Source organism: Poromitra crassiceps (assembly GCF_964638095.1).
Source record: "Poromitra crassiceps genome assembly, chromosome: 2".
Taxonomy (NCBI): Eukaryota; Metazoa; Chordata; class Actinopteri; order Beryciformes; family Melamphaidae; genus Poromitra; species Poromitra crassiceps.
Genome location: NC_139624.1, coordinates 102,305,807 through 102,321,031, shown reverse-complemented (window position 1 = coordinate 102,321,031; position 15,225 = coordinate 102,305,807). Strand labels below are relative to the sequence as shown.

The 15,225-nt window shown below is 44.8% G+C and overlaps 1 protein-coding gene across 4 annotated transcripts in view; it reads right to left on the bottom strand.

The window, feature by feature from the left end:
* The window catches only part of LOC310772487 (partitioning defective 3 homolog), a 660,426-nt gene that overhangs the window by 133,702 nt on the left and 511,499 nt on the right, over window positions 1–15,225 (bottom strand). For all 4 annotated transcript variants that reach the window (XM_083632305.1, XM_083632307.1, XM_083632306.1 and 1 more), the window contains exon 21: window positions 157–468. In XM_083632305.1, coding sequence (XP_083488431.1) covers window positions 157–468 — 312 coding nt within the window. The remainder of the gene's footprint in view (window positions 1–156; window positions 469–15,225) is intronic.

Below are 15,225 nucleotides of genomic sequence, written 5' to 3'. Positions count from 1 at the left end.
TGTCTGTCAAGGTGTGTAGTGTGTGTATGTGTGTGTGTGTGTGTGTGTGTGTGTGTGTGTGTGTGTGTGTGTGCATGTGCGTGCGTGCGTGTGGAGCCAACAGCTCTGCAGCACAGTCCCACGCATGCACTGTCAGTATCCAGTGGGGCCCCCTACCTGTCTGCGGCGGGAGGGCGTCCGTTGCGGGGCTTGTTGACCTGCGCATACAGAGCCTCCAGGGGCTGGCCGTTGTCCTGAAGGCCCAAGGGAAGGTGAGGTGTCTGGGGGCTCTGGGGCAGGTGATAGTGGTGGTGGTGGCTGTTGAAGGACTCTGTGGTGCCGCTGTCCACCGATGAGTTCAGGGACCCGATGCCGGCGTACGTGGGCTCCTCGTCGGAGCTGAAGGTGCGGCCGACGACATCTTGGATCTCGGCGTACTCCCGCTCCCTCGCCTGCCTCTCCCGAAGCTCCCTGGTCTTGGCCTGAATTCTGTTAAAACACACATGCACGCACGCACACATGCACGCACGCACACACACACACACACACACACACACACACACACACACACACACACACACACACACACACACACACACACACACACACACACAGAAGGGAGCTTATATTAATTATTTTGGGGGAATTATGATAAAAGCTGAATAAAAATGGCAAAATTCTATATAATTTCTTCACCTCAATTTTTTTTGAATGAATTACAGCTGACATTAGTTGACACAATAGTGTCAAAAAGTTTCCCCGATACTAATAGTTCTCAATTGATTCCATTTTTCTCATGGTGTCTCATTTTGTTTGTTGTGTTTCTCTTGAGGTCAGGAGGTCCATTTATTCGCTTGAACCCAGCTGATGGAAACGCATCTAATTTGCATTTTATTTTATTGTTTGCAACATTTCAAACGTTTGCATACAATTCTCTAGATAGCTGGATGGAAAGGGCTAACAAAACCGAAGATGCTAACTCGCTTCTTGCATGATTTTATTTGGGAGGACAAAAAGCCATTTAGAAAGGGATACTTTAATACCTTGGGAGAGACAGAAAGAGAGAAAAATTCCTTTGACACACATCTAATGTAATATTTGATCTGGGAGTGGCAGAGAGTCTTACAGCAACATTCCAACTTTCAAGCTCAATCTCGGACATTGATCAGTCCCAACACGAGAAGCGGCCTCCTCCAACTTCTGAAGGGTCTTTCTTCTCCTGCCTGCAGACACACAGGGAGCGGAACAAGGGGAACCTCCTCTCCTGCAGCGGGAGAGACTTCACGCGGTGCTATTCGAATGCGCGGCTGCCCCTGAGCCGCGAAATGGGCGGGGGGCTTCCTGAGATGAGTGTACCGCTCCTCTCCCTCTGGTCCCCCTAACGAGAGGAGGCTAGGAGGGAGTCAGCCAGAACCTCCTCTTCCCTCCCTCCCGCACGGCGTTCCTCTCCGCGTGGGACCGCTTCCACACAACGGGGCCTTTGACGGGGCCCTTCCTGCCTTGTCGGGTTGGCCCAGGTCTGAATGCCTGCCTGTCTGTCTGTCCGCGGGGCTAACAAGGTGCAGGCGTGCTGCTGTGCTGCTGCGTGGGACTGTGGGAAACGGGGGCCAGTGGATGGAGAGGGGGAATGACCTCCCACTGCGGTGACCCTGGGCAGCTGCAGCCACCGGATCGCTCACTGGTTCCAGATGTGGTATCCCTCCACACGCATCCGCATTCACACAGGCGACATAGCTCCCCAGCCGCACTACTTACCTCGGGTCATAACTGACCTCTTGATCCCCCATTGCCACGCAACCCCCCCCCCCCCCCCCCCAGATGATTGACAGTGTTGCCACGGGATGGAACACAGCTACAACCCCGGCTCCTCCCACCCCCCAGTCGAGCTCTCTCCCATGTCTGTGTATTTTAATAACAGTAATCACATTTCAAACAATGACCATTTTTCAGTGCCGGATTAACCCAATTCCCACATCCCATCCATAGACTGCCTCGTTTATTTTTAGCTGCCCAAAATCCCATTTTCTCAGCATTATCTGCGGAATGAGATTTTGATGGAGCCCTGATGCTATGTTGCTTGATACGCAGTCATCTATAAAGCCTCTAAGTTGGTTTGGTGTATAGACTTTTTTTGCATTGTCGTCGGGACCAGGTACGCTATGGGAATATCAACTCCACTTGTCTCGGCACAGGTCTCACTTTACCTCGCGGTGTCAGGAAATAGAAAACTAGAATCACATGGGGGGGGATAATGAACCCCCCCCCCCCTCCACTAATTCCCACAAGGCCTTTCACCTGCCATCTGGCTAAAGTGATGTCAGATCTCTGCCAGGAAGGACCAGGCAATGATGTTACCGCAGGTTCACGGAAGTCCACTGGGATCTCGAGGCCCGCTGGCGTTTTATGGACTAATCAGATTCATAAAAACGGCAATATTGACATTCAGAACGAGATAATGGCCTTGGCTAGACTGGCAACATGAAGCAGAAAGAGAGAGCGAGAGCAAGAGTGGGAGAGAGAGAGAGTGAGAGTGAGAGAGAGAGAGAGAGGGAGGGAGAGAGAGAGAGAGAGAGAGAGAGAGAGAGAGAGAGAGAGAGAGAGAGAGAGAGAGACTGCTCTTCCAGGCCTCAGGAGTCTGCGATGGATAAAGCTAATATGAGCATTTCAATAATCGGACATTAAGGAACAATGATGCCTATGATGAGAGTGGCAGTGTTGTCATTATGGTCATTATCATGATGGGGTGGATCCTGTGTCATAACTGTCTTCCTGACGTACTCAGCAGCTACTGTAAAGTTTCACAATACGCTGTTCAATTCATTGCCTCTGCCTCTGCCTTTGCGGGGAAGTAATAAGTGATACAGCGCTTGACATATTGGCATGGATGTGACACAGACATGGGACCAAGTCACTTTGGTCCAAGTCTCAAGTAAGTCTTAATTCAATTTGTTTTGAGCAAGTCAAGTCAAGTCACATGTTATGTCAAGTGAAGTCGAGTCTAGGGTTACCAGTTTTTCACAATTGTTAACACACAAAAAGCGAAAATTCGGCACAATTTGCACAACCTTCACTTCATGTACCAATGGCTTGACCCAATTTGGCACGACTTCACACTCCCTTATCTGCATTAGACTCTGACTTTCCTTCTTTACACTCTGATGTCTATTACGCATCACCTTGTTGTCAAAACACTACACACAATGTTCAGTTGTTGCACACAGTTCTCAAGTCAAATCTCAAAGCATCAACCTACAACACACAAATGTTCAAATCTCTTTGAAGAGAAAGACAACCAGAGAACCGAAATAAAACTTTTTTTGCTGCATATTTGTGTGCTGTTTTATGTTTGACTATGAAAAAAGTAGGCTTACACTGAGCCATTTTACAAAAGGAGAAATGGCTCATTCTCCAGAGTCATTGTCATTCATATGGTGTGTTCCATTTCTATGATTGTGTTTTCAATTTTGCACTTCAGTGTGCTGTAAATGCTTGGTAGTGTGCAGCAAATGCTTAGTTGTGTGTACTCAATGAATGGTATGTGTGTGTCATTTGAAAATATGGCTGTGTACCAAATGAAAACACGAGTTCCATTTTGTGAACATTTACTGTAAGAGATTTGATGGCAAAGAGTCATCTTGCAAAGGGAGTGTCAGGTTTAGCATTGTGTGTGTGTGAGGTTTTCAGTTTTGTGTGTGCAGTTTTGAGAAAGCCGTTATTGTTTTGAGAAACGTGTGTTAACAATTGTGATAAACTGTAAGGCAAGTCACGTCCCAAGTCCCCCCCCCCCCCAGATATTGCAGTCTTAGGGGCTGCTCAGACAGGACGAGTGTATTTGAGAAGCCAGCGCCTTTCTGCAATGAATTCTCTATGGTAAGGACGCGCTCCTCTTTCAAGGACCGCACCTGTCGTTTAAGCGCTCTTGGCGGCTAGTGTTTCTGGGCAGAGCGCTCTGGGCGCCTCAAGCTGAAAAAAGTTCCAGATTTGGAGGAAAAGTGCGCTGCTCGTCAATGTCACTGTAAAAGACGGCGGGGCTCCGCTCTCGGGTATTTTAGACCGAGGTCTTATTTTGCATACACTGTGTGAGTCCCCTCGCATGACTGGGCCATGCAAACGGCAGGGGGAGAAAAATAAAAAATCTGCGTGCGCTGTGGTCTGTGCGCGTTGGAAACGCTCTCGACAAGATTTCCAAAGCGTTCGGATCTGAAATACACACGTCCTGTCTGAACAGCCCCTTAACCTCCTTTATAAAGGAAAGGTATTAGTACCTGTCTACAAGTGATATTATTTTCCAATTTATCTAACCTGTTTAAAAAGTATGACAATTAATTGAATTTGCATTATCATTATTATAATAAGATTAGAATAAGAATAAGAAATAGTCAAACGTTAGAGCAGGAGGGTGTAACGGTAACGACTCGAGTAATGATTCCATTCCGAGCGGTGAGTGCATATCGTCTGCAGATTGAATGTTGACTCTATTTTTTCCCAATATTTTATTTTGTAATTTTATCATTTTCAGAACATCAACAAACAAACTCAGATACGGGAAAAGCAAAGAAAGGGAGAAAAAACATATACATATACAAAAAAACAAAAACATACATGGACACTCCAATATCACAATGTGGTGCCACCAGCCGCACAAGGTGCTTATATCTAGTGCTGCACGATTAATCTAATCTAATCGCAATCGCGATGTCAGCACGTACGATTACATAACCGCAAAAGTGTGCGATTATTATTATTTTCACGTCTTTTTGAGTGTGTGTGGGTGCCTCTTAACGTTACACGCGACGCAGCAAACACACGTTTCTCTGCCATCACACTGGGCATCAACACTAGCGGGAGACTTCTCCCATGCACTCCCGCAAATAAGTAATGTTATGCGCAGCAAGGTTATATTTTACCGAGAGGGAGAGAGAGAACATCCATGATCGTTAACAGCGAGCTATGCTAATAACTAGCTAGCTACAGCATCCATTGGGACCAACAATACCATGCTACCTTGTCGGGAAGGAAGGGGGCTAAAGAATGAATTTTGAAAAACCGGCATGGTCAATTTCAAAGGGGACCCCTGACCGCCCTCACCTCAAGATATCTGAATGAGTACCTATGAGTCTCCCCTTTACAGACGTGTCCACTGGCCAACCACTCAAGCAAAAAGGTTGCGGGAGGCTTATAGTCCATGGGCCAAGGCAAAAATCGGTACCACCTGAGGTGACCGCACGATTTTGTTATTTTTGTCTTCCTACATGTCTCTAGTTTATATTTTGGTATGATAACCCTGCCGATTTGGTAGCTTAAGGATAGTTATCACTCTAAACAAACCTACCCCCATATAAATGACAAAACCCTGATTTCTGTGTATTAGTCCAGATGATATGTGAAAATGATGTTCCCTTTTTTGTAAAAGCATGAAACTTGGTACGCTTATAGTTTGGGGCCCTGTACAGTTTCAGAAATTGAGCCATCGCAAAAATGCCTTGTGGTGGCCATTTTAATTCTGCCATAAGCAAATTATGTAGTTTGCATCATATCTCCTGAACCACACATGCTAACACTGAAAAGGAGATGTCTATCCCAACGTTTTCATGGTCAAGGATTACAATGATACCATATAGAACATCATAAACTGTTAAAGTGACTAATCAATGGTGAATTTGATGACGTTGTGAGAAGGAAATGACAGTATCTGATAACCGATGTTATAACTTCAAAGCCATGACCATTCTCTGGCTAAGATGTTTTGATGAGTTATTTGACTTATAGACCTTTTGTTAAAATAGCGCCCAGGTCCCTCCTAAAGATCCTGGGATTTTCCTTGCCAGATGGCCAAATCCAAGATGGCCACTGGCACCATGTTAAAAAAATTACTTTTGACCCAGAGCACATAGAATAATGTATGAAGACACTTTTCGGTGTAAGTCAACCACGAGGAATCCGATTCTGACATCAGTTTGACATTATGGCATAGTTTTGACCCAGAATTCCAAGATGGCTGCCATCCAGTATTGTGGAAATGTAACTTTTGAATGGGAAGCTATACTGTGCATTTGGGGTTTACCACAAGGAAGGAGATTAACAATGGTGGATGTTTTGGGAGACATTTCAGAATTATGTTCACTGAAAATATCATGTTAATGTCAACACCCATTTTAGTACTGCTGTACCAACTACCCCCAGGATTTCTTGCATTCAAATATTTAATGAATGTATGACAAGATAACTACAATAAGCTCTTTTTATTAGCTGTAGCTATAGATTCTGAATCAAATCAGATTCCGCTCATCATCTTTAGCCAAGTATGCTGTGTCATACCGGTCGATCACACAGATGATATGTCAACATCACCATGGCGGGCAAGGATGATGGATGACACCTTGTGGACATAGTCTGACCACTTGTATGGGGTGCCATCTTGTGTCTGCCAATCTAATTGCTGATGGAGTTGCCATCCTCTAGATCATGCCCATGTCAACGAGAGTGATGTAGGGTTCTTGCAGCCCTACAGATTGGAGATAGAGCTTCTAGATGCGCTTGCTCTTCTGCATCTTCCTGTATGTGATGTTGGAGTTGAATAAGGCCACACATTCATCAAAAACACAATGTTCCAGCAACTCGTGGAGGTTAACAAGTTGACCACAACCAGGTCGATCACTGCCTTGGAGCGTTCCACTCCATCTCAGCAGCTCCTACCTTGAGTTCCTCCCCGGGTAGTCTCGCTTGCCAGACTCCCTCCCTACAATGGCAGAGTCTGGCTGCTAATACTTCCACCCTGGTATAAGGGAAAAAGGCTCCGTTCACCTCTACAACTATCCACCAAAAGTATCAAGCAGGCCTGCTTTATTGCACAATCCAGATCCAACCGTTTTCAGCATGTAGCAACGAGCTAGCATTGTTGATGTTGTTGTTTCACAGTGGCACAGGCATTTGAGATAGACAGATTCGACACGGAGGGAGTGGAAACGAAATCCATAAATGGTCGCCACCAGTCAGTCAGAGCGGGTTGGAGCATGCATGCAGGGAGGAGGGTGGAAGATGATTGTGATGCTGCAGACGCAAAGTGCCGCTGTGTGTAAATTCAGCTCGAGCAGGACCCTGGCCATTCACACCAGACGCACTGCTTTGCTCCGTGCCGGTGACAACTTGTACTGACTTCCTATCTGGCTTCACACAATCACTCGCGGGTCTCACACAAAAATAGATCAGACGCCGAAACAATCTCTGCATGGGGCGAGCCGGCCGCATCACGGCTGGTCTGACTGAACGGGCTAATGTGCTAACAAGTGCGCCAAAATGAAACTGGCTGCGCTTCCAGATGCTTCGTCACTTCAGTGTCTGTTGTGTTTGCACCTTTTCGCATCCATTTTGAGCCATGCCTGCATGCATGAGTTCAACTCCTTCCCGTTTGACCTGTCCTCACCAACCCTCCACACCCTACAGTCTGCCTTCCTCTAATGAACTCATTGCAGACTTAAAATCAGCCCATGCTGCAGGAGAGGAGAAGTTGACCAGATTCTTGCAAGTCCCGGGGGCCCTATCTTCGCAAAAGCGGTACGCCGTGCGCAATGCAAATTGGGGGCGTGCACAAGCGCATGCCTGTTATAATTTTACTGGACATAGGCATGCCACAATCAGCCGTTTCTGCGCAGAATACGGGGCAGCACCTCTTACACGCTAAAAAAAAGCACCTCTTACGCGCTAAATACTCCGCTGCGCTTGAGCGCACCATAATCTCTATGCTGTGCAGCGCAGCGCAGAGTAAAATTCCTTTTGGATATGTCATTACACACGGACGTGCCCATGCCAGGACATCAAATTCTGCTTATAAAATTGGATATTAGCAGATAATTCAGTGAGGCAATCAACTATAACTCACTGAGAAACTTTTATCACATCGCAAAGAGGGAAATTAATTGAGAAAACTTGTTAGACAATGGACATAGGCTATTCACCTTCACCTATCCCATAGTCTCGCTGGCCAGCCTCCCCTCCCACGCAGGTCTCCATAGTGGGATTGCGATGGGCGGTGCTTAGCGGCAGTGCCCTTGGAAAATAGTTTCCAACAATCCAACTTGCCCTTTTCAGCGTGTAGCAATGAGCTAGCGTGTAGGTTTCTGCCGTTAGCTTGCTAGCTAGTTAGCGTTGTTGTTTTCACTGAGGCGGCAGGGCACTATTTACAGCGACACACAGGGAGGAGGGAGCGGAAGCTGCTCTGATTGACGTGGTCGGAGCCAATGACAGAGTTTGTAATAAGCCGGGAGCAGACATCCGGCAGCCACTGAAACAGTCGCTCCAATGGGGAGCAGCTGTAGAGCAGGGGAGGGCTTATCCCAGTTGCCTGTTTCCGTGGCGCCAGACTCCTCTCCCGGTAGGGAGGGGAGGCTGGCCAGCGAGACTAACATAATTATGAAATTACCCTCAAAACACAATAATTGTCATTACTAAACCATGTTTGGTAGGCATGGATTTGCAATTAAAATAGCTATAATTCACCATTGTTAATCTCCGTCCTTACTCTAAAAATGGTAAACCCCAAACACCACATACGTATATGTTGCCATTCAAAAGTTAAGTTTTCACGCTACTGGATGGCAGCCATCTTGGAATTCTGGGTCAAAATTATGTCAGAATGTTAAACTGATGTCAGAATCAGATTCTTTGTGGTTAACTTACACCGAAAAGTGTCTTCATACATTATTCTAGGTGCTCTGGTTCAAAATTTTCTAGATTGTACCAGTGGCCATCTTGGATTTGGCCATGTGGCAGAAAGTCGCAGGATGTTTGGGATGTTTAACAAAAGGTCTATATACCGGTAAGTCAAATTACTCATCAAAAAATCTTAGCCAGAGAGTGGTCATGCAATTGAGGTTATAGCATCAGTTATCAGAAACTGTGATTTCCTTCTCGCGTCATTAAATTCACCATTGATTAGTTACTTTAACAGTTTATGATGTTCTATATGGTATCATTGTAATCCTTGACCATGAAAACATTGGGATAGACATCACCTTTTCTGTGTCATCATGTGTGGTTCAGGAGATATGATGCAAACTACATAATTCACTTATGGCGGAATTAAAAAGGCCACCACGAGGCATTTTTGTGATGGCTTAATTTCTGAAGATTTACGGGGCCCCAAACTATATGCGTACCAAGTTTCATGCTTTTATGAAAAAGTGAACATGATTTTCACATATCTGGACTAATACACAGAAATCAGGGTTTTGTCATTTATATGGGAGAAGGTTTTTTACAGAGTGATAACTCTCAATAAGCTACCAGATTGGCAGGGTTATCATACCAAAATATAAACTAGAGACATGTAGGAAGACAAAAATACAAAAATTGCGCGGTCCCCTTAGGTGGTACCGATTTCACCATTGGCCCATGGACTAATTGCATTGTATCCTTCTCAAAACACCACTGAATTCACCAAAACACCACTTAATTCACCATTAACTATTCATGTGAACAGTTTATGATGTTGTATAGGGTGTCATTGTAATCCCTAACCATGAAAACATAGGGGTAGACATCACATTTTCTGCGTTATCATGTGTGGTTCAGGAGATATGATGAAATCAGGGTTTTGTCATTTTTGGGGGGTAAGTTTGTTTACAGAGTGATAACTATCCTTAAGCTACCAAATCGGAAGGGTTATCATACAAAAATATAAACTAGAGACATGTAGGAAGACAAAAATAACAAAATCGTGCGGTCACCTCAGGTGGTACCGATATGTCAAAATTTCAGCCTTGGCCCATGGACTATTACGGGCGGGTTAAAAGCATATCACAGCATCACATGTCTATGTAGGCCATTGATCCACTCAGGACGACACTGAAAATACTTTTTGAGATCTGAGGCTTTCATAAAACATTCGGCGCTGTAGGTTTGGACGGCCAGGCCTAATGCTGCTGGAGAACACAGTGACATTTTGTAAAGGGGCACAGTGAATGAAGTGTGTGTGTGTGTGTGTGTGTGTGTGTGTGTGTGTGTGTGTGTGTGTGTGTGTGTGTGTGTGTGTTCACCAGGGGCCGTCTTTGTGAAGCTGACACTATTTATGAATTCTTTGAGTTGAGTTGTGTTGAACTTTATATTATATATTTCATATTAACAAATGAAACCGGAATCATCCCCCTTTTTTATTTCATAGGTAATAACATTGGATATTTTATTGATATATTGATTGCCGGACTGGAAATGTCCCCGATTTTCATTTGAGAAATCTGGTCACCTTATAGCGAGATTATAGCAGCAAAACACTGTCGCAGCGGCTAGCAGTGCAGCAGAACCTCCAGGCTAACTAGCCTGTCACATGACGCCTTCATGGTCCCTCGATAAAGTCTGCAGATGCACGTTACCTCACCTCTCTCTCAAGAAGCGTCACGTGAGTGTGGCGTTTAAGGCCATCTGTCGCTACAAAAGAAATAAACGGGGTTTATCATTGTATTACTGGACAGACATGTAACTAACTTTGCATGTCTGAGCCATCTTCTATGTGCTGTAACACAGTGCAGTTTCTATTTTTCTGGTGTTTCTTTTTTTTACATGTTTAGGACAGGCAAATGTCTCAAAGTGTTTTCTTTTTTTGTAAAGATAATTTTATTTCAAATTGTTTTATTTATTTAGTTTTAATATATTTTAATTTGTAATATATTTCATATATTTTAGTCTGTGATACGTGAAACCATGGTATTTTTGTCCAAGGTTATCATACCGTCAAAAACTCATGCCGGCACATCCCTAGATACCATTTGTTTATTATATCGCAATCACAATCGCAAATCGCAATATTGTCCACCCTAATCGCTAATCGCACCTTTCCCCCAAATCGTGCAGCACTACTTATATCACAATGTGGTGCCACCAGCCGCACAAGGTGCTTACGTGCCCGCAAAAGACGCTGTGCATGGGATCTCACACAAGGGGGTCCATGAGAGACCAGCCGGGCGAGCCACCTGTCGCCCCTAACCTTGTCAAGGTATACAGGCCAGAAACGGGTCCCAAATAGTTCGAAATCTCTTAAGTGTGTTGGTCCTCAGGAACCTGAGTCTCTCCATCCGTATAACAGAGGAATGTTGACTCTTATCGGTCCACTTGTCGTGCATGCCTATACGAAGAATTTTGAAATGTTCTGCTCTGTGAGATGCTCGTTAGCACTCGTCCATACCTGCCCACTCCTCTTCACGCAAGCTGGAACCCCTCTCCTCCCCTCCTCCTGAGACCGCCCCCGCGCTGCACCATATATACTCCATTAGACAAGTAATGGCCCAGCATGTTAACATGGGGGAAAGTGCTGCCCACACTCAACACATTATTACTGTACAGCCCCAATTACCAGCGCTTCTCTCGATATTGCATACGAGGAGCATATAATGTAGACCTTATTGCAACCAGCCCTGGGATGTTTTATTTCAAATGGGGAACAATCAAGCCCAAATCCTTTTTGTCTTCTTTAATTACATTGATGACATCTGGTCAGTGATTGTGCTCGTTTGTGTCTGCCGGTGTCATCCTAATGCTGCATTTTATGTGTATTCTTTCGTAGGAACAAATTATCTGATAATCCACTTATTCCCTTATCTAATGTTGGAATTCTTGCTAGTTTAAATGGCACAGATGCTGCTCAAAGATGTTTTCTCACTCTTTCTTCATAAGAGTACAAAGGAATGGCATTTCCTCCTGGCGAGCAGACAGTCTAGACAGTCTAATACGGAGGCTTAGAGAGCAAAGTTCAGCCCCTGATCCACTGACTGACTGTGTCTTCAACAAAGTCATCATATGTCAGCTACACTACATTATCCTGATGCCCTGACTAACTGTGTCTTCAACAAAGTCGTCAGCTACACTACATTATCCTGATGCCCTGACTAACTGTGTCTTCAACAAAGTCGTCAGCTACACTACATTATCCTGATGCCCTGACTGACTGTGTCTTCAACAAAGTCATCAGCTACACTACATTATCCTGATGCCCTGACTAACTGTGTCTTCAACAAAGTCATCAGCTACACTACATTATCCTGATGCCCTGACTGACTGTGTCTTCAACAAAGTCGTCAGCTACACTACATTATCCTGATGCCCTGACTAACTGTGTCTTCAACAAAGTCGTCAGCTACACTACATTATCCTGATGCCCTGACTGACTGTGTCTTCAACAAAGTCGTCAGCTACACTACATTATCCTGATGCCCTGACTAACTGTGTCTTCAACAAAGTCGTCAGCTACACTACATTATCCTGATGCCCTGACTGACTGTGTCTTCAACAAAGTCGTCAGCTACACTACATTATCCTGATGCCCTGACTAACTGTGTCTTCAACAAAGTCGTCAGCTACACTACATTATCCTGATGCCCTGACTGACTGTGTCTTCAACAAAGTCGTCAGCTACACTACATTATCCTGATGCCCTGACTGACTGTGTCTTCAACAAAGTCGTCAGCTACACTACATTATCATGATGCCCTGACTAACTGTGTCTTCAACAAAGTCGTCAGCTACACTACATTATCCTGATGCCCTGACTAACTGTGTCTTCAACAAAGTCGTCAGCTACACTACATTATCCTGATGCCCTGACTAACTGTGTCTTCAACAAAGTCGTCAGCTACACTACATTATCCTGATGCCCTGACTGACTGTGTCTTCAACAAAGTCGTCAGCTACACTACATTATCCTGATGCCCTGACTGACTGTGTCTTCAACAAAGTCGTCAGCTACACTACATTATCCTGATGCCCTGACTGACTGTGTCTTCAACAAAGTCGTCAGCTACACTACATTATCCTGATGCCCTGACTGACTGTCTTCAACAAAGTCGTCAGCTACACTACATTATCCTGATGCCCTGACTGACTGTGTCTTCAACAAAGTCGTCAGCTACACTACATTATCCTGATGCCCTGACTAACTGTGTCTTCAACAAAGTCGTCAGCTACACTACATTATCCTGATGCCCTGACTAACTGTGTCTTCAACAAAGTCATCAGCTACACTACATTATCCTGATGCCCTGACTGACTGTGTCTTCAACAAAGTCGTCAGCTACACTAGATTATCCTGATGCCCTGACTGACTGTGTCTTCAACAAAGTCGTCAGCTACACTACATTATCCTGATGCCCTGACTGACTGTGTCTTCAACAAAGTCATCAGCTACACTACATTATCCTGATGCCCTGACTAACTGTCTTCAACAAAGTCATCAGCTACACTACATTATCCTGATGCCCTGACTGACTGTGTCTTCAACAAAGTCATCAGCTACACTACATTATCCTGATGCCCTGACTGACTGTGTCTTCAACAAAGTCATCAGCTACACTACATTATCCTGATGCCCTGACTAACTGTGTCTTCAACAAAGTCATCAGCTACACTACATTATCCTGATGCCCTGACTAACTGTGTCTTCAACAAAGTCATCAGCTACACTACATTATCCTGATGCCCTGACTGACTGTGTCTTCAACAAAGTCATCAGCTACACTACATTATCCTGATGCCCTGACTAACTGTGTCTTCAACAAAGTCGTCAGCTACACTACATTATCCTGATGCCCTGACTGACTGTCTTCAACAAAGTCGTCAGCTACACTACATTATCCTGATGCCCTGACTGACTGTGTCTTCAACAAAGTCGTCAGCTACACTACATTATCCTGATGCCCTGACTGACTGTGTCTTCAACAAAGTCGTCAGCTACACTACATTATCCTGATGCCCTGACTAACTGTGTCTTCAACAAAGTCATCAGCTACACTACATTATCCTGATGCCCTGACTGACTGTGTCTTCAACAAAGTCGTCAGCTACACTAGATTATCCTGATGCCCTGACTGACTGTGTCTTCAACAAAGTCGTCAGCTACACTACATTATCCTGATGCCCTGACTGACTGTGTCTTCAACAAAGTCATCAGCTACACTACATTATCCTGATGCCCTGACTAACTGTCTTCAACAAAGTCATCAGCTACACTACATTATCCTGATGCCCTGACTGACTGTGTCTTCAACAAAGTCATCAGCTACACTACATTATCCTGATGCCCTGACTGACTGTGTCTTCAACAAAGTCATCAGCTACACTACATTATCCTGATGCCCTGACTAACTGTGTCTTCAACAAAGTCATCAGCTACACTACATTATCCTGATGCCCTGACTAACTGTGTCTTCAACAAAGTCATCAGCTACACTACATTATCCTGATGCCCTGACTGACTGTGTCTTCAACAAAGTCATCAGCTACACTACATTATCCTGATGCCCTGACTAACTGTGTCTTCAACAAAGTCGTCAGCTACACTACATTATCCTGATGCCCTGACTGACTGTGTCTTCAACAAAGTCGTCAGCTACACTACATTATCCTGATGCCCTGACTAACTGTCTTCAACAAAGTCGTCAGCTACACTACATTATCCTGATCCACTGACTGGCCATGTCAGCTACACCACATTATCCTGATCCATTGACTGGCCGTGTCTTCAGCGAAGTCATGTCAGCTACACTACATTATTCTATCTTTTCCATCCTTATTTCTGTCATCTCTCAAAAAACAGCACTGATTGTGATACTTAGATAATGTTTGTGTGTTGCTTAAAGCGTGTGGTTGGAGATCTGAATTGTGAACCTGCAACTTGATATTGTTGTTCGAGGTTCACTTCAACACATGAACTTAAGAGCATTACTGTTACATCGACTGATTAGCCTGAACAACACATTCGATCGGGGTGAAGGCGAGGTGGCAGCAGCACCTCAGCTCACCTCAAGCCCTTCCTCTCCACGCTGCATACATCTCACTGTTTATCACGCAGTGCTGGTAAATTCTTGATGGACAAAGCCAGTAGACTCCATATGTTAGCCAATGTTTAATCCACCCCAGGGAGGGCGAGAGACGATCCGTCTGTACTCTTAGACACTCATTTTGAAGTCAACACACTTAGAAGTTTGGAAAGCCTGCCTCTTCAATATGCATTGTTGCCGCGGCAGATGAAACAGAATGTATTTGCTCTCTCGCGTTCCCATCCAGACGCCTTGAATAGATTTTTGGTTTCAATCCCCCCACTCATCAAAACACGTTCTATTGTTCTGAAGTGCCGACGGAGGGCAGAATGTATCTGAATTTAATCAAAGAGCAGACTCAAAGAAAATTACATGTGTAATATTGTCTAAACGGCTCTCCGCCGCAGAAAAGCAAAGCTCCCATAGACAATCTTTTGTGTTGACA